This window comes from Chiloscyllium plagiosum, unplaced genomic scaffold, assembly GCF_037043375.1.
Source record: "Chiloscyllium plagiosum isolate Xiang-an unplaced genomic scaffold, Cpla_swu_hap1 HiC_scaffold_20, whole genome shotgun sequence".
Classification (NCBI taxonomy): domain Eukaryota; kingdom Metazoa; phylum Chordata; class Chondrichthyes; order Orectolobiformes; family Hemiscylliidae; genus Chiloscyllium; species Chiloscyllium plagiosum.
In genome coordinates, this window is record NW_028270158.1 from 41,362,944 (window position 1) to 41,382,660 (window position 19,717).

The window sequence follows — 19,717 nt, forward strand, 5'->3', positions numbered from 1 at the left end:
GCTGGGACATTTTGAAGCCTTCTGCAATCAGTGAGCCCCCAGAGGGACTATTCTACAACATTTTATGAAAATAATATTTTAATTTAAGTTTAAGTTCCTCTAAAACTTGGATTTTATGTTTTGCAATTTGCCATTAAAGGATGATGTGATCCTCAAAAGTCTATAAAGAGGCACTTTCTCCCATAATAAGATTTAATTTAAATTCAATAAATTTCCTTTAAAGTCTTGGTTTTTGTTAGTTTTTTTAAGGTATGGGTCATTTAGCTAACTGGCTAATTAGTTTATTTAGTTTACTCAGAAGGTTATAAAGAGACACTCAACCTGGGCAAGGTGGCATTTTCTAGGTTCTGGAAACAGACATTTTCAGAGACTCTTCCAACCTGACTGGAGCTCAGAGCTGCCCAGAAGTGATCAGGTCATGAGAAGAACTTGGATAAAAAGCAGGTGAGTCAATGTTTAGGTGACACCGATCCACAATTTCATCTCTGTCACCTCTCCTCAAACATACCTCCAAATCGCTTTAAATGTTTTCCACATTTTCCCTGACGTGAACAGTCTATTCTCCATATCCATTATGAAAAGGAAAACAATACCTACTTCTATTGGGTTCCTTCATAGCCTCAGGGATAACTCCAAAGCACTTTACAAGCAATGAAGTATATTTGAAGTGTTATCACTGCTGCAGGAAATGTGGCAGCTAATGTTTGCACTGCTGCAATATGATAACGAATGTCTAGATCTGCTTCTGTGGTGATGGTTGAGGAGTTAACACTGGCTCTGTAATGAAGTTCAGACTAATTCTCAGTCATTGGCCTAACAGGGGCTGAGTCAACACCCTATCTACTCAAGTCGCTGGTTATTACACTCCATTCTCTCTGCCATTGAACACATTATTAATTGAAAACCCGAGACTCACACACATCTTACCCCAACCAATCAGCAGATAGACCAGGAAGCACTTCTGCTCAGTGAAAACAGATACAATGAGCAGGAAGTAGAGGAATAGACCCTCAACCAACAACCAGTGGTAGGTGCAGAGTACACTGTAGTGGAGAAAGATCTGTGAAGAGCGGCACCACATTGTAGCCTGGAATAAAATAGCAAAATTACACCTCAGGCCAGGCTACAGCGATGTCTCACTATTATAGCATACCAAGGACTTGACACTGCCACAAACCCAACCATAAAACGCCAACAACTTGCATTTATTTCATGCTTTGAGACAATAATACATCCCAAGCAGTCTCATAAAAGTGTTTATCAAACAAATTGATGCAAATCAACATCAGAAAGTAATGGTAGGTAAGTGAAGGTTTGCAGAGTATGCTATATGGCCATTACATTCAGATGTTCTGGAGGAGTTGATGGTGCTCACTACCACCCGCCCCCACCCCACCAGTACTGTAATCAAATGGATCATTGAGACCTCAAAGGCAAAGAATCACACCACAATCCATTTTTAAAGGAAACGTCGTTCCTGGACAGTAACTCACTGAATCAGTTAAACCTGCCCACACAACTCACCCAGTCACTGCTCTATTTTCTCACTCACTGTTACAGGTTAGCAAAAAGGTGGAGTTGAATGGGTAAGATTGCAGTGGTAATATTATTGCTATTACCATGCCCATGCTGTCTCACCATGTTTGGATCAGCAGCCTGCAGCTCAACACTGACATTGCCATTTCCTGCTTGTGGATTGTCCATGAGCGCATCTTTGACCAACACAGAAATAGCTCGGAGGATGAAGGAGCCAAACAGGTTCAGATGGATGTAGTTTCTCATGCAATGGAGCTTCCTGAGGGACAAGAAAAGTGATGATCTCCTGATTATCAGCCAATCTTCCTTTATCTCGAGGTTTGATTCAATTGTAGAACCCACCCCAACCCGAGGAAACATCTACACAGATTGCCTGGCATCAGGGATAGGAAGGATACAGGTCTGGGAAATAAGCTGTTTGCAGTCTGAGGTTCAGAAATCAGCTGTTTGGCATTGGGGATGGCTGAGGCAATCACCTGTTTGGGGTCAGACAGGATCAGCTTTTGGGGGTCAGGGGTTGCTGTGATCAGTTACTTGGGGGTTGTAGTTAGGTGTGTTCCCCCTGGGAGATTGTGTCCTACGATAAACCTTGGTGGTTTCTGGTGGTTGATATTCCGAAGGTGATAGTCTGCTGTAGAATCAGAAACTTGCAATGATGATTGATAAGTTCAGCACTGCACCCTCAGAGACAGGGACTTGTGACAGAGAAACTGAATTTGGTGCCTTTCACAGGGACCGTACCCTAGGGAAGAGGATGTTTACAGAATCAGTTCCAAACCAATAATAGTGCCTTTAACATTCAAAGAAATTATCATTTAAAATAAAGAGTGGAGCATTCCTCTTCTGAGACGATGGTCTTTTCGGTACAATGGCAATTTCAGACTGAAGACTGCTGCTCTACTGGAGCTATGTTAAGGCTTGAAGAATCCCCACAGGAAGGAATTTGTCAGTAACCCTCAGTCACTCTCAATAGATCATCTATTGTTATGTGGAGCTGTAGGACAATATGTGGAGGCAAACCGCAAGATAAAGATATGGGGAAAAAGTAAAAATAAATACTGAAAAATAATTTGAGATAAATGTGAAAGTACCTGAATGAGATGATAGTGAGACTTGCCCCGAGGAGTGTGATAAGAGACAGAATGTAACCAGCCGTGTACACAAAGCGGAACGTGCTCAGAGTCTGCTGCTTGACCAGCTACAGATAGACAGAGGCATCAATGGAGAACCAGTAACCCTATATCAATCCTACCCTTACCATATCCCCAACCAATATTACCCTTCATTCACCTTATCCCTCACTCACTGTACTCCAAACTCATTGTACCCCACACACACCATTTGCCCCGGTCATTGTATCCTAAAGCCACTGTATCCATATTCACTGCATACTGCCCCATTCCCAATTTACTCTGCACACCAATCACCTGTAGCCCTCACTGACCTGTTGCTGTAGAAATACATGATCTTCATCACATTCTGAATGATCAACCCAAGGCTCATTTGTGTAATTGTCCATCAGCCAAGAACCTTTCTCAGTACAGTATCTGAATGCAAAGCGTTTATCAACTAGGGGAAAAAAAGGATTGGGTTTACTCAACTATTTACACAGCAATGGGTTATCATTCTTCAAGGATCAGTCAGTCAAAATGTGACAGATTTATGCCCTTGAAGTCAGTCTGTCAGTGAGTTAATCAGCTTATTTGTCATAAGTGGCAATGTTACTCTCTCAAGAGGTCAGTAACCAAGGATGGGATTGTTATGAACAGTTTTTCCATGTCTGTGTAATAATTATCTAATTTATAATTTAAACAAAATCTGGTGTCTGGTAGTTAACTTTCAATCATCATTAATTGTCACATTCTAATTGGCAATACATCTATCAATCAACCTTCTCCTCTCAAGCAGTATTGTTATGTATTCCCCTTAAATTCATATTCTTGCAAATTATCCTGAGGAGTGCAAAATGAAATGCTTAGACAGAATTCATCTTTTTTTCTGTAATATTAAAGTTCTGTACTACCAAATGACTATAAACAACACCTTGTTTCAGAGTAGGTTTAGAGTTATGGATTATAATGTGGGTAAATGTAAGGGTTTGTACTTTGGCAGGAAGAATGCAGGAACTGAATATTATTTAAATTACAGAAACACTGAAGAAAGCTATAGAGTAGAGGGAGTCCTTGTTCATGAATGACAAAAATCTAGTATCCAAGTTCAGCAAGTAATAGGGAAGGCAAATAGAATGTTAGTGTTTATTTCAAAGAAAATGTAATACGCAAGTGGCAGATTTTGCTAAAACGATACAAGGCACTTGTCAGACCAGAGAGGGAATACTGTGGACAATTTTGGGCCCTTCATCTAGTGGAGGATACATTGACATTGGAGGCGGTCTAGAGAAGATTGGCTATGCTGATACCAGATATAGAGGAACTGTCTTATCAGGTTAGGTAGGTTGGTCCTGTTCCCTTTGGAATTTAAAAGAATGAGAGGCAAACTTACTGAAACATACAAGGTTTTGGAGGACTTGACAGGGTAGACGTGGAAAGGTTATTTCCCCTGTAGGAAAGTCTAGGACCAGTGGGCATAATCTCAGAGTAAGAAGTCACACATTTAAGGTAGAGATGGGAGAAATTTATCCTCTGAAGGCAGTGAATCTTTGGAATTCTTTACCACAAAGAGCTATAGACATTAGATTGTTAAGTGTATTCAAGACTGAGATGGACAGATTTTTGATCAGTAAGGAAATCAATGGTTTTGGGGCAAGGTAGGAAAGTGAAGTTGAGGATTATCAGATCACCATGATCTCTGAATGTTGATGCAGGCTCAATGGGATGAATACCTACTTCTGCTATTATACCTTATGGTCTTTTTAACTGCTCATTCTATTTGTCCTGCCATTCTCAGTGACTTACACACATGTAAATCCAGCTGTTTCTGACCCTGTGCACCCATTTGGGTAGTACCATTTATTTTGAACTGTATCTTCATGTTCTTTTTAATAGAATGTATTACTTTATACTTCTCAATATTTGAAATCCATCTGATGACTCACTGACTTGAAAATGTCTATTATTGGGTTTACATTATCCTCCCCCTCCCAGTTTTCAACACTTCCAAGTTTTGTATCATTCCCAACTTTGGAGATTGTTGCCTGCACACCAAGATCTAGTCCATGAACATATATCAGAAACAGCAAGGATCTCAAAATTGACCTTGGGGAGCTGCACTACAAACATTCCTCCAACCTGGCAAATATCCACAATCCTATGTGTCAGCCAGTTTTGCATCCGTGTTGCTATTATCCCATTTATTCCACAAGCATTAATTTTCTTTCACAAGTCTGTTGTGTGGCATTGTACTGAATATTTTTGGAAGTCCATGTATACCACATCAACAGCATTGCCCTAACCAACTCTCCCTGTTATGTCTTGAAAGAACTCCAGCAAGTTAGTTCAACATGATTTCCCTGATGAAATCCAGGCTCACTCTTCTTAGTTAACCCAAAATTTTCATGTGACTATTAATTCTATCTCAAATACGTATTTCAAGAAATCTCCCCACATTTTAGGTTAAATTAACTGATTTGTTATTGCTGGGCTTAAACTCATTTTATCCTCACCATCCCTTTTTGGATAAAGGTATTGCATTTGCAATTCTCTAGTCTTCTAGCACCACCCTGAATCTAGGGGACATTACAATCTGTCTGGCCCAGCTCTCTTCTTGCCCCATTGACTGGAAATAGAAGAAGCCACAAATATATATAACATGGTGAATAGCCAACAGTTCTTGCCCCAGTTAATTAACCTTACCTATAGATCATCCTTTTATCTATTGTTATGTTAAACCATGATCATTGTCCACTAAATGCTCTTCTATTGGCTCTTGTATTCCTTGGCTCATCTTGTTCCCAACAACCAAATCTAGCATTGCCTCTTTTCTGGTTTGAATTGGCACACAATTGTGGAAAATTCTCCTGAACATAATCAAGAAATGCTTGTTTCTTACTGCTTTTTTATCCTACCAGTATTCCAAACAATATTGAGATAATTGGGCCAAAGGGCCTGTTTCCATGCTGTAGGGTATGTAATCTCATCTAATTATTGCCCCCTTTATAAATATTCTACAATGTTTGCACCTCTCTGTAATTTCACTGCAGATTTGTTTCATTAAACCTTTCCCACTAATTGGTGCTCTATAGATTACACTGAGCAGAGTAACTGCACCCTTTTGATCTTTAATTCAAATTCTAGCCAAATTGAGTCTGCCCTTGAATTCTCTAGGACATCCTCTTTCTGCATTACAATGATGTTCATCTTAGCAAATACAACCAAATATGTCCACACACCCCCGTTGTCCTTTTTTCTGTTCTTATCTTTTATGAACACCTTGTAACCAGGAATATTTAACACATGATGCTTCTCTTCCTTGACCCATGTCTCTGCTATGGAATAATTCCACATGGCAATCTGCGTCTGGATCTCACCAATCCTAGTGACTGCAATCCATACATTCAAACATGAATGCAACCCTAATTTAGACTCTATTACTCTCTTGTTCTCTGTCACTCTACCTATTAGTTTACTATTTTCTATCCTACTGTTCTCCCAATATTTTGCATACCTGGTATTACTTTCTAATATTCGCTCCTGTTCCCACACCCCCCACCAAGTTAGTTTAAAGCCTCAACAGCAAGGGATCCCATGCGAGGAACTCAGTCCCCACTTATTTAGGTGCTGTCTGTCTGGCCTGTACATCTAGGAGAAAGTGAGGACTGCAGATGCTGGAGATCAGAGCTGAAAATGTGTTGCTGGAAAAGCGCAGCAGGTCAGGCAGCATCCAAGGAGCAGGAGAATTCGGGCATGAGCCCTTCTTCAGGAATGCCCTGTACATCTGCCAACTGACAGTCCCAGTGTTCCAGGAATTTAAAACCTTGCCTCCTGCACCATCTTTCCAGCCATGCATTTGACTGTCTTATCCTCCTATTTTTGTGGTACTGGGAGTAACACTGAGATTACTACATTGCTTCCTAATTTTTAACCAAGTTCCTAAAATTCTGATGTGGGGACCATATCCCACTTTCTACTTATGTTGCTGGCACTAATGTGCATCATGACGTCTGCCTGTTCACCACCCACACACACCCCCCTATATTCCACCCAAAAGACATCCTTTGGCCTCTCTTATGACATCCTTAATCCCAACAGCAAGGAGGCAACATTTTGATTTCTAATGATTCCATGCCAGCCTAGTGTCTTGTTGGCTATTCACTATGTTATATATATTTGTGGCTTCTTCTATTTCCAATAGATCATTTCACCTTTGTTGTACATTTCTGTGTCTATCAGTTTCTTTCTCTAGGTCGCTGGTAACAGAATGGATTTTGCTTCCTTTGTTATATACTTGCTTTGAAAAAAATGTATGTGGTGATAACTGCGAGAAATTATGCCCTATTCCTTTTAACAAAAATCCATTATAATGAACCAGACTATTTGTATACTGGATTTTACTTAGGTGTGTTTTGACTCGTAGAACAGTGCAATGCAGTTATGGTTTAGTTAATGCTCCTAAAGACAGTTATTTACAATTCCAAAAAATGTTGTCAGCGATCCATGTTTTAAAGGAGCATCATTGGGACAGTTTGCTTTCATTTAATAATTACCTCTGTCTATCCAAGGAATGTACCAGGGACATGAAACATTCATTCTGGTTCCTGGTGAAGCGTCTGGCCAGCAGATATACATGTCAAAGAAACGATGGCAGAAAGCACCTTGGTATGTAGACACAATCGAGATAAAATCAACAGAAACTGGTGATAAGTCTGAACTGGATAACATCCAAATCCAAGCAGTTAATGCTAGATGGTGTATTTTAAACATAATACAGGAATGTTTAGCTGGTAACTCAGTTACTACATAACATGCAGGCATGTTACATGTAGGAAAACAGAAGTAGATTTCTATCTTCAATCTGTTGGTTGTACGTTGATAATATCTGAATGCAGTACCGTTATATACCAGGAAATAGCAGGCTCTGTTTGATTGGATGCCCTGAATATAATTTTCATACAATTAATTTGCCATGTTGATATCTCTGAGTGATTTGCTGTGTGTCAATAATATTTACTCTTTTTATTTTTGTCTGATGGATGAGAGAATACTAATGCTGAAAGAAGTCCATCATTCTGTCTCAACTAACTATTACTTTGGGATTTGAGGAAGCTATTCTGAGGTCCTATCCACCTCAACCACCACCTTAATCACTGACTCCTTCCTCCATCAGTGCACAGTGGAAACAATTTTTAGCATATACCAAATGGGCTGTAATAAATGGCTGAGAGTCCTTTAACAAAACTTTAAAACCTGTGACCTCAACATCCTAGATCAAGCACAGCAGGTACTTGGTAAGGAGTTGACCTTGACTGCGTGTTGCAGACATACACATTCCAAGGCCCAGGACTACATGCTGAGGGACATTGTAAAGCTTGGGCCAGCTGCCGTGGGGAAAGACTGCTATCTGATGGCTTTCTGCTGAAGTATAACGAAGATCTGTTCAGTTGTCAGACCATCTCAGTGCCTCAAAATGAACATAGTTATTTGCATTAGTAGGAAATGACTTTGTTTTTTGCAACTGCAGAGAAGCTCTGAGAAATGTCAAAATTCCATTGTTTTGTCTTTTTTGCAAAGACTGTACAGATATGATGTAGAACCTTGTATGTACTTTTATTTTATTCATAAAACTCATCTATATTTGTGAAATAAATCATAAGCAGGTACTTGGTAACAGTATGACCTGCAAATTCACACCACACCATTCACACTGCTGTTCCTTTACAGTTGCTAAATCAAAATTCTGGTTATCCTATCATAACAGCGCTGTGGACATATCTATACCACCTCAATGGTTCAGGATGGAGGCTCACCATCATCTTCTCATTAGCAATTAGAGATTTACAGCTAAATTCACATCCTACAAAAAACTAAACAGGATACATATAAAGGTGCAACTCTGAGCGACAGATAGGTTGAATCTCAAAAGGATGAATTAAAATTGAAAGTGGATATGAGAGATCTCTGAACTTGGTACAGTTTTGGTGAGTATATTGTATTGGTACCTGTTAGCAAATCTGGCTGTGACAGCACATTCTCGAAGCACTCATTGCGGTATTGTCTCCATTTCTGAACCGTATCTTCAAACAGAGAGAACGAGGCACTCTGGGAAGGCAAAACCAGCACTGTGAAAGGGTGTTATATCTAGGGAGTCATCAGCACTGAGGTACCCCATTGCCCTGCAGTAAATGCAACAAAATGCAGGACCAGGACCAAAACCTTTATTGCCTTGAAGGTATTTTTTAGTCAACCTGTCCAGGGATGTTATGGTACACCCCTTGACCAAGTGGGACTTGAATCCAAGCCTCCCAGCCCAAAGGTGAGGACACTACCACTGCAACACAGCAACATCCTTTCTGGGCTTTCAAATTTTAAAACTGAATGGAAATCACCTGGGAACTTTTCAATTCTTTTGGGAACATGCAGACTATCAGAGACTAATAGAGAGATCAGAAGATTGGGAAGGCTACAAAAACAAACAGAGGATAACAAAGAGAGAGATAAGGAAGGAGAGGATCAAATATGAAGGTAGGCTAGCCAGTAATATTAGAAATGATAGTAAAAGTTTCTTTCAATACATAAGAAACAAACAACAAGCAAAAGTAGACATTGGGCCACTTCAAACTGATGCTGGAAGGCTAGTGATGGGAGATAAGGAAATAGCTGGAGAACTTAGTAAGTACTTTGCGTCAGTCTTCACAGTGGAAGACATGAATAATATCCCAACAATTAAAGCGAGTCAGGGGGTTGAGTATGGTTGCCATTACAAAAGAGATAGTGCTAGAAAAGCTAAAAGGTCTTAAAATTGACAAATCTCCTGGCCCCGATGGGCTACATCCTAGAGTTCTGAGGGAGGTGGCTGAGGATATAGCGGAGGCATTGGTTGAGATCTTTCAAAAGTCACTGGAGTCAGGGAAAGTCCCGGATGATTGGAAGATCGCTGTTGTAACCCCATTGATCAAGAAAGGATCAAGACAAAAGATGGAAAATTATAGGCCAATTAGCCTAACCTTGGTTGTTGGTAAAATTCTAGAATCCATCGTTGAGGATGAGGTTTCTAAATTCTTGGAAGAGCAGGGTCGGATTAGTACAAGTTAACATGGATTTAGTAAGGGGAGGTCGTGCCTGACAAACCTGTTGGAATTTTATGAAGAGGTGACAAGTAGGTTAGACCAGGGAAACCCAGTGGATGTGGTCTATCTAGACTTCCAAAAGGCCTTTGATAAGGTGCCACACGGGAGGCTGCTGAGTAAGGTGAGGGCCCATGGTGTTCGAGGTGAGCTACTGGCATGGATTGAGGATTGGCTGTCTGATAGAAGGCAGAGAGTTGGGATAAGAGGTTCTTTTTCAGAATGGCAGCCGGTGACAAGTGGTGTCCCACAGGGTTCACTGTTGGGGCCGCAGCTGTTACGTTATATATTAATGATCTGGATGAAGGGACTGGGGGCATTCTAGCAAAGTTTGCCGATGATACGAAGTTAGGTGGACAGGCAGGTAGTACTGAGGAAATGGGGAGGCTGCAGAAGGATCTAGACAGTTTGGAAGAGTGGTCCAGGAAATGGCTGATGAAGTTCAATGTGAGCAAATGCGAGGTCTTGCACTTTGGAAAAAAGAATACAAGCATGGACTACTTTCTAAACGGTGAGAAAATTCATAGAGCCAAAGTACAAAGGGATCTGGGAGTGCTACTCAAGGATTCTCTAAAGGTAAACATGCAGGTTGAATCCGTGATTAAGAAAGCGAATGCAATGTTGTCATTTATCTCAAGAGGGTTGGAATATAAAAGCAGCGATGTGCTACTGAGACTTTATAAAGCTCTGGTTAGGCCCCATTTGGAGTACTGTGTTTAGTTTTGGGCCCCACACCTCAGGAGGGACATACTGGCACTGGAACGTGTCCAGCGGAGATTCACACGGAAGATCCCTGGAATGGTAGGTCTAACATACGAGGAACGGCTAAGGATCCTGGGATTGTACTCATTGGAGTTTAAAAAGTTAAGGGGAGATCTAATAGAAACTTACAAGATAATACATGGCTTGGAAAGGGTGGAAGCTAAGAAATTGTTTCCGTTAGGCGAGGAGACTAGGACCCGTAGGCACAGCCTTAGAATTAGAGGGGGTCAATTCAGAACAGAAATGCGGAGACATTTCTTCAGCCAGAGAGTGGTGGGTCTGTGGAATTCATTGCCGCGGAGTGCAGTGGAGGCCAGGACGCTAAATGTCTTCAAGCCAGAGATTGATAAATTCTTGATGTCACAAGGAATTAAGGGCTACGGGGAGAATGCGGGTAAGTGGAGTTGAAATGCCCATCAGCCATGGACCGATTGGCCTTACTTCCACTCCTATGTCTTATGGTCTTATGGTCTTATGGACTAATAAAATGCATAATACAGAAATGTTTAACATGTTAAAATGGCACATCAAGAAAGTTTACATTGCAGCTGAGAAACTGAAAGTCTATTTGAATAATGTGCTCTGGATGTCACTCCAGTTTGCTGCTGAATTTCGTCGCAATCAGTAATGTTCAAACTTCCAAAGGCTGGAGGGCAAGAAGTGAAACTTCATATTCTGGAAATCTGTAGGTTTCCCTCAGGTTGTTCTGCATTTGCTAACACCCTTACTTTATATCTCATTCTCAAGAGACTTTGTTCCCACATAAGCTGTCTCTCTAGTAAAACCTAGTTCATTTAATTAACATTCATCCTTCAAGACTATTCTCTTTTTATTTAATTTTGGATAGATTACCAACAGCCTGAAATCTACGTGTATTTCTGTAAGCATTCATCACTTGACGTGGACATTGATCTGTGCCAAATCCTGGGCCCACCTCATTTAATTACTTTACCCGATAACAGTTACACAAGATAATAGTGTCATTGCTCACTTGAACTTTATTAAAGCAATGCAGCAGAATAAAAATGGTCAAGAATACCTCACCAAGTACAGTTTCCACACCAGACATTTCACTCTGAAGTGGCCTTGTCTCAGTTATGTTTCACTTCTGTTCTAACTTCAGCCCTTTTAAACCTAAGTCATGTGCTGCAAAGGTCAGAGACCCCAGTTGCATGGATGTTTGGCAAACAGATGGGATCAGCAGACATCAAATCAGCTCATGCAGTTCATGCTGCCAAAAGTAAGATCAATAACTTGACTGCAGCTCACCTCTAAATAAGTGCCTAAAACACGAGGGGCATAGACTCTGGTCTAAACCAGTAACACACAGGCTCTACCTGTGGCTGGAATTCCTTTTGGACTTCATTCTGCAGAATGCTTCTTTCACTTCCTCAGAATTGCGAGAAACTAACACATACATACTGCAACAAACTCCAGTCAGAGCAAAGTGAGAGAGATGCAAAAGGAGGGAAGAGGTGTATCAGATGTAGAATAGTGAAAAAAGTGTCCATGAAAGGTACACCATACAAGTGATCTGGCATCATACTTTGTTCAATGAAATGTTTGTTGAAAATTAATAACTCATGTATACATTCAGTGGGAATGGAGTGAGTGAGTATATAGACAAATGAGTCCTGAGATAGCAAAACTGGAAAAAGCAAGCAAAAAGAAAGTCAGTGGAACACGTTACAAAAGGATAGAGGTGGAAGGCAGGATTTTAGTTTAGAAAGCTTCTTTGTCTTTTTTTTAAAATAAGTATCCAAATCCCTTGATTAGATTCCAACTTGTAATTTATTGCTGGGTTGCTGTTATTCCATGTATAAACATTTCCTAAAACCCCTTGAATTGATTTCAGTATATATTCTAGATGCATATAACTTTCATATTCTAGATGTAAACCAAAATCCTTGATTAGATTATATTGTGTAACTCACTCCCAGATGGTGACTATTTTACAAATAAAACTCTCACCAACCAGCACCTTAATTTGATTCCAGTTTGAATTTCACATCCAAAACTCTCTTATTCTGTATATCAACTACTCCAACACCTTCCTAAGATTTCAACCGATAACTCACTCAAAGGAAATATAGCAATATTCTAATGGTTCAACACACTTTATGATGAATTTAATGATTTTCATGGGGGAGGGTGAGTTCTTTGGAATTTGGGCAATTGTTTTAAATAAGGTTAAAGGTAAATTTAAGATTGAAAGTCAGGTTTGACAATATTTAGAATAGTTTCAGAGTAAGCTTGAGGCAACAACGTGATCTGGAAGGTGTTAGTCCTATCCTAGTAAATTGGGTTAGGTTGTCACAGAAACATAATATTTTATCCAAAGATGGCCAATTAAAAAACTTGAGTGGACCGATAAATTGTCTACGTACCCAGATAAGACCAGTTGTCATTTCTGATATATTGAAATTAAGTGTTATGAGGAAACACATTACAATTGGGGATATTTCGAGGGCAAATGAAACATTTAAAAAACAAATACTGAAAAATGTGTACTTAAGTTTCTAGTCTTGGGAGATGTGGAACCTGGCATCAGTGTCTCAAAAGTCTTTTCTTGTATGTGTTCAAGGTACTTAATTGATGTTAGAGTGTTGCTGGAAAAGCACAGCAGGTCAGGCAGCATCAGAGGAGCAGGAAAATTGACCTTTTGGGCAGGAGCCCTTCATCAGGAATCCTTAAAATGTCGATTTTCCTGCTCCTCGGATGCTGCCTGACCTGCTGTGCTTTTCCAGCACCACTCTAATCTTGACTTTAATCTCCAGATTCTGCAGTACTCAGTTTTGCCTTATACTAAATCAATGGCCTTCACATATACATCCTTATCCTTGATAATTCAATTAACATACCATTAACACCAGGTATCTATTAGTCAATAGATAAAGCAATTGAACCTTTGAGGCCGTTGATAGAGAATTGCTTTTTTGGACTGAAGACCTATGACCTATGGTATGCTGCAAGGATTGGTACTGGGTCCACTACAGTTTGACATTTATATAAATGATTTGGTTGTGAATATAGGCAATATGGTTAGTAAGTTTGCAGATAACACCAAAATTGGTGATGTGGTGGGCAGTGAAGGAGGTTATCTTAGAGTACGATGGGACTTTAATCAAATGGGCCAATGGGCTGAGGAGTGACAGATGATATTTAATTTAGATAAATGTGATATGACTTTGGTATTTTGGTAAGGCAAACTTATACAGTTAACAATGATAGGGCCCTGGGAGTGTTGCTGAACAAAGAGACTGAGGGGTGCAGGTGCATTGTTCCTTGAAAGTGGAGTCTCAGGTAGATAGGGTGGTGAAGGCAATGTTTGGCATGCTTGCTTTCATTGGTCAGTGCATTGAGTAGAGGAGTTGAGAGGTCACATTATAGGACATTGGTGAGGCCACTTTTTGAATACCATGTTTAATTGTGATCTCCCTGCAACAGGAAACATGGTGTTAAACTTGAAAGGGTTCAAAAGACTTACAAGAATGTTGATGGGACTGGAGGGTGAAAGCTGTAGGGAGAGGCTGAATAGGCTGCTTTATTCCCTAGAGTGTAGAAGGCTGAGTGGTGACCTTGTAGATGTTCATAAAATCATGAGAAGCATAGATAGGGTGAGTAACCAATGTCTTTTTCCTAGTGTAGGGGAGTCCAAAACTAGGAGCCATAGGTTTAGGATGAGAGGTGAAAGATTTAAAAAGGAAGTGAGGGGCAACTGTTTTACACAGAAGGTGGTGTGTATGGAATGAGCTGCCAGAGGATGTGGTGGAAGTTCATGTAATTGCAACAGTTAAAAGAATGTGGACAGATACATGAATAGGAAGGGTTTGGAAGTATATAGGCCAAATGCTGGCAAATGGGACAAGATCAGTTTAGGATACCTGGTCAATGCAGATGAGCTGGACCAAAGGGTCTGTTTCTATCCTGTATAACTCTGACTCTAAGACTGAATTCCAGACTGCAACTCAACCAACTTTTTTTTATTCACTTGTGGGACTTGGGTATTGCTGGCTGGCCAGCATTGATAGCCCATTCCTATTTGCCCTTGAGAAGGTGGGTGAGCTCCTTCTTGAAATGCTGCAGTCCACTTGCTGTGGGTTAACCCACAATGTCTGTAGGGAGGGTATTCCAGGATTTTGATATGACTGTGAAGGAATGGCTGTACATTTCCAAGTCAGGGTGGTGAGTGGCTTGGAGGGGAACTTGCAGGTGGTGGTGTTCCCAAGTACCTGCTGCCCTCCTCCTTCTAGATGGAAGTGATCGTGGGTTTAGAAGAGGCTCCTCCTCCAGTGAGTTGTTTAATTGTCCACCACCATTCACGAATGGATGTGAAAGAACTATAGAGCTTAGATCTGATCTATCGGTTGTGGGATCGCTTAGCTCTGTATCACTTGGAGTTAATGCTATCAAATATTTTATGTAAACAGCACAAACCCTTGAATAAAATAAAACTTTTAATTCACCACCCAGATAGTAAAGCTATTGTTAAATATATCCCACTTTCATAAAGTCATAGAATCTCTACATCTGGCCCATTGAGTCTGCAGTGATCCTCTGTAGAGCATCCTCCCCATTCCATCCCTGAACTTCCCATTTACCATGGCTAATCAAACTACCTTGTCCATCCCTGGATGCTACAGGACAATTTAGTATGGTGCAATCCACCTAATGTGCACATCTTTTGACTATGGGAGGAAGCCAGAGCGCCAAGCAGAAACCCACGCAGATATGGGGAGAAAGTGCAAACTCTAAACAGATGGCTGCCTAGGCTGGAATCAAATCAGTGTCCCCAGTGCTATGAGGCACCTTAGAGAAGTCAATTAGATTCCAATCTATAATACATGTCTGTGACTCTGTTGCAAATATCTAGTTCATTATTCATATGTTTAACTGTAAAAAATTCAGCCTTAGGAATTAAAGTTTTAACTGTGGAAGAATGTGTGCATCTAGTGAAAATAACCTGACATAAATGCATCTGAAACATGAGTTTATATTACTTAAAAGAGAGTCTCTGTTTATCTTACAATATCAGAATTGATGCTCGAAAATTCTTCGACAATGAATTATCCATCCACTCATCTCTAAACTTGTGTTGAAGTCAGAAAGTGTAGAGATAAGGCATAACAAACATTGTACTGAAAGTAAAATAAATTAATTTGTGTTTCCAATCAAACCATCAAAAACATTCCATGCTACCACAGAGATAATGATTGAGAGTGAACCCTTGGTTGAAATGTTATTTTGTTTAATTAATCAAAGTTTTTCATTGACAGAAACAAGCAGCTCAATTTAGAAATAGACTGAAGAAATTGCAGATTTGATCTTGTGGAGGCTACAACTTACTGAGTTGAGAGAGTCAAAGAAAATAAATGTTAGTCAGGCCTGCATCTTAAGCAGAGAAAGTAGGAACAAAAAAAAAATGTGTTTGGAGCTCTTAATTAGTTTGAATTTTGTGAAAGAAAAGCAGCTGAAAGATTTGCTCTTGCACACAGCTAGTGGAAGATATCTACATGTACTTACAGAGCTTTGTGATTGAAAACACTGAAGAATTGGCTTAGAAAATCTTTAGGTAACTTACAACAATCAGAATAAGGAGCTGAGGTATCCACAGTCATGAAAGGTGCGAGGTTGCAGAGCCAAAAAGCTAGAAGAAAGATTGCTATAGAATCTTAACTCAGAGCATAGCTGGAGCACTGAGGAGAATTAAATTCCAGAATACCGTGGTTACCTTTGTGTTGGCCTCAAATCTCAGGATTGTGAATGAAGCTTCAAGAATTGGTAAGGTAAAAGAACTCTTGGGGTAAGTAAAAACTAAAACAGTTTTTTTGCAGAAGTCTTTATCAGCTGTATGTTACACCTGTGGTGCTTGCTCTGTTTAATTTCTCTTTTCATACAATAAAGTTTGCTTTTATTTAAAAACATGAAATCTTATACCATGGTTTGTTAGTTAATTGCTGGGTGTTCAGGTTTCTTTAAATGTTCATGGTGCATAATAGGACTGCAGCACTATACAAAGATGCCTTGAAGCACTTGCTTAGATTCCATCCGATAGTACTTTTAAACCTTCCAAACTCCTTGATTGGATTCCAGCCTGTAACTCTCATTATGGATATTTGTTGTTTTTCATTTGGATTGCCAAAACGCTCAATTACATTTTAACTTGTAATTCTCTCAGTATGTTTATAGGAACATTCCAGCATATTTCCTATTTTACATGGAGTCAAAGATCAAATGAAAGTTGCTGGTGTAGTCCCCTGTTTCAAAAGTTCAAGGTCCTTGATCCAGTATAAAATTCTCTAACTGCCTAAATTATAATCTATAACTTGGGCACTCGTGCTCTTTTCCTGCCCTTGTTTGTGTCTTTTGGTGCTATTGCCTTTACGAATTAAATATTTACAAATCACACAGTACAGCAGTGGCCGATTCGTTTAATTATTTTCACCCTGCACCTGAAAAGCAAAACAGCTCATTTCTCCACCATAGAGATTTGCCAGGAGTTGACCTTTTTAGAATTTGCCTTTTAGATTTTGATCCTTAATTGAGCCTAACAACCAACCTAGAATTGCTCTGACTGAGTTAGATGTCCGCCAATGTTTAGGCAAGCTGACTTCCTTCCCTTATCAGTTCTGTTCCTTCTGCACAGCCTAACTCCACATAGACCAAGTGGAAGACTTCTGTGTTGCAATCAAATTATTCCTTTGCTTCCTCTGACTGCTATTCCTGACCTGACTTGAGTACATTCCCTGGCATGGCAGTATCAGTCGTAAACTGAACCAGGATCCAACATACAGCTGAATTTCTTTCTCCTTTATAGAATCCCTTTCATTTTCATTCCCAAAATAATGAATTTCTACTCAGCATAATCAGTTTTACACCTAGGTGATAAATTGAAAATGTACCCTATTAGTTCTTAAAACTTGACACAGATACAAATACACATCAGCAGAAATTGCCGCTGCTATTATTAGTGAGCTCAGTTAGATTAGATTAGATTAGATTACTTACAGTGTGGAAACAGGCCCTTCGGCCCAACAAGTCCACACCGCCCCGCCGAAGCGCAACCCACCCATACATTTACCCCTTACCTAACACTACGGGCAATTTAGCATGGCCAATTCACCTGACCCCTGCACATTTTTGGACTGTAGGAGGAAACCGGAGCACCCGGAGGAAACCCACGCAGACACGGGGAGAACGTGCAAACTCCACACAGTCAGTCGCCTGAGGCGGGAATTGAACCCGGGTCTCTGGCGCTGTGAGACAGCAGTGCTAACCACTGTGCCACCGTGCCACCCACACGTTGTAACACATTCATGTAGGGTTGCTCCTGTTGCTGTTGGAATAGCAGTTGAAGTCAGTTTATTCGGACTTCATCTGTATTAAAGTTAGTGAAGGAATGTCAGAAAAATGTATTAAGCAAGACTCTGCCAATATTGCCAGCAGCAACCTCCAGGATGTGAAATTATTACAGTATTTGAGTGAAACTAATTAAACAAATCATTTCAAACTACAAGCTTGGATTCTTATTGCTAATGATAGAGACTTAGTTGGTACTCAATATCAATGCAATTGTGTAATTATTCACATCTCAATGTGAGAGCCCTCACCTTTTTACTGTAAAACCTGACCTCAGGTATAGATTTAAAACAATACTATGGGCTATGACTCTCAGTGGAATTTTCTTCAAACAAGAAAAAAATTAAACATTAATTACTTTCTTCACCAATTTCTCAGTGATGCCAGGTTTGCCCGTCACTTTGTCACTAAATGGATATTTAAACATTCTTACCTGTTCTGGAGTTGTAATCAAGGAGAAAAGAGTGATTGCTGGCAGGAAGTGGAGGCAGGGCCAATGTCCAGCCATCCATCCCATGCTTTTTAAACACTATTCTCTGCTGTATTGCCTCACTTTGACCCAGGAACAGCAGATAAGCTCAGTAGTGCTGACTGATTCATGCATTCAAGGAGAAAAAATGCTCCCAGCAAGGAGCTGAGGCAGTCAGAGTGCCACCTATAAGGTACGGCCAGTCAGAGGAACTGGGTGCCTGTTGTATTTAGACCACACCTTTATTGGCTCTTTGCCAGTGCCAAAAGCACATTGTTCCATTATGCATCACACTAAAGACTCCGTGCACGATCATGAAATTCAATGTCCAGTCAATGAGGAGGTCAACCTGCCAAGTGCACAACAATGATTTTCAATAAAGTGGTGCATGTAAACTATCACCCAGTTTAATTCAAAGCTCCTCTGAGTCGTATTAGGCCAGTAAATAGAGTCCAATAGTTTCTCATTACTCCACATTATCATTTTTAAAGGAGGGAGTGATGTATAAAAACAAATTAATGGTTCTTAGTAGTGCTAGATTTGTACCTTGTATTTGCTATTGCTGGAAACAGCAATACTTTACCTTCATGGCCACAGAAGCTACAGTAGCTTCATAAACCATAGTTAAATTTGAAAGATAAGAAGGTTGGCTTTGTGGCTATGCAGAACTGTATCATGTGACCCGGTTCTTTGTTATAGAGAGACTGAACAAGGTGGGGCTGTTTTCCCTGGAGCGTCGGAGGCTGAGGGGTGTCCTTATAGAGGTTTACAAAATTATGAGGGGCATGGATAAGATAAATAGACAAAGTCTTTTCCTGGGGTCGGGGAGTCCAGAACAAGAGGGCATAGGTTTATGGTGAGAGGGGAAAGATATAAAAGAGACCTAAGGGGCAACTATTTCACGCAGAGGGTGGTATGTGTATGGAATGAGCTGCCAGAGGATGTGGTGGAGGCTGGTACAATTCCAACATTTAAGAGGCAATTGGATTGGTATATGAATAGGAAGGGTTTGGAGGGATATGGGCCAGGTGCTGGCAGGTGGTACTAAATTGGGATGGGATATCTGGTCGGCATGGACAGGTTGGACCAAAGGGTCTATTTCCATGCTGTATATCTCTATGACTCTATAGGTTCCCATTGTCTAGGCATATCCTATGTGGTCAGTTAACTGTACCTTCTTTATCACCATTTGGCTTGCATTATTCATGTCCTCACTGAGCCCATAACTTGTGCACATCTCTCCTCATGTTTGGGGCTCATCCAGTAGATGCCTGAAATCCCATTCAGCTGAGAATAGTGTGTGACTCATTTATAGTATGCCATGGACAGTGCTGTGGGATTGACAAAATCTG

General features: G+C 40.3%; 1 protein-coding gene across 5 annotated transcripts in view; it reads right to left on the bottom strand.

Annotated features, from left to right (window-relative positions):
- LOC122560648 (glucagon-like peptide 1 receptor) overlaps positions 1-18,455 on the bottom strand; it is a 32,501-nt gene extending 14,046 nt beyond the window's left edge. Inside the window, exons 1-7 of one of the 5 annotated variants that reach the window (XM_043711515.2) lie at positions 18,330-18,455; positions 8,651-8,750; positions 7,199-7,306; positions 2,981-3,105; positions 2,628-2,734; positions 1,639-1,795; positions 928-1,087 (exon numbers count right to left, since the gene is read on the bottom strand). In XM_043711515.2, coding sequence (XP_043567450.2) covers positions 928-1,087; positions 1,639-1,795; positions 2,628-2,734; positions 2,981-3,105; positions 7,199-7,306; positions 8,651-8,750; positions 18,330-18,413 — 841 coding nt within the window. In that variant the 5' untranslated portion in view covers positions 18,414-18,455. Of the gene's footprint in view, positions 1-927; positions 1,088-1,638; positions 1,796-2,627; positions 2,735-2,980; positions 3,106-7,198; positions 7,307-8,650; positions 8,751-11,576; positions 11,659-18,329 lie in introns of those variants that run through there. The other 4 variants (XM_087998090.1, XM_043711516.2, XM_087998089.1 and 1 more) reach the window with 4 other exon arrangements.
- Positions 18,456-19,717: the final 1,262 nt, after the last annotated feature.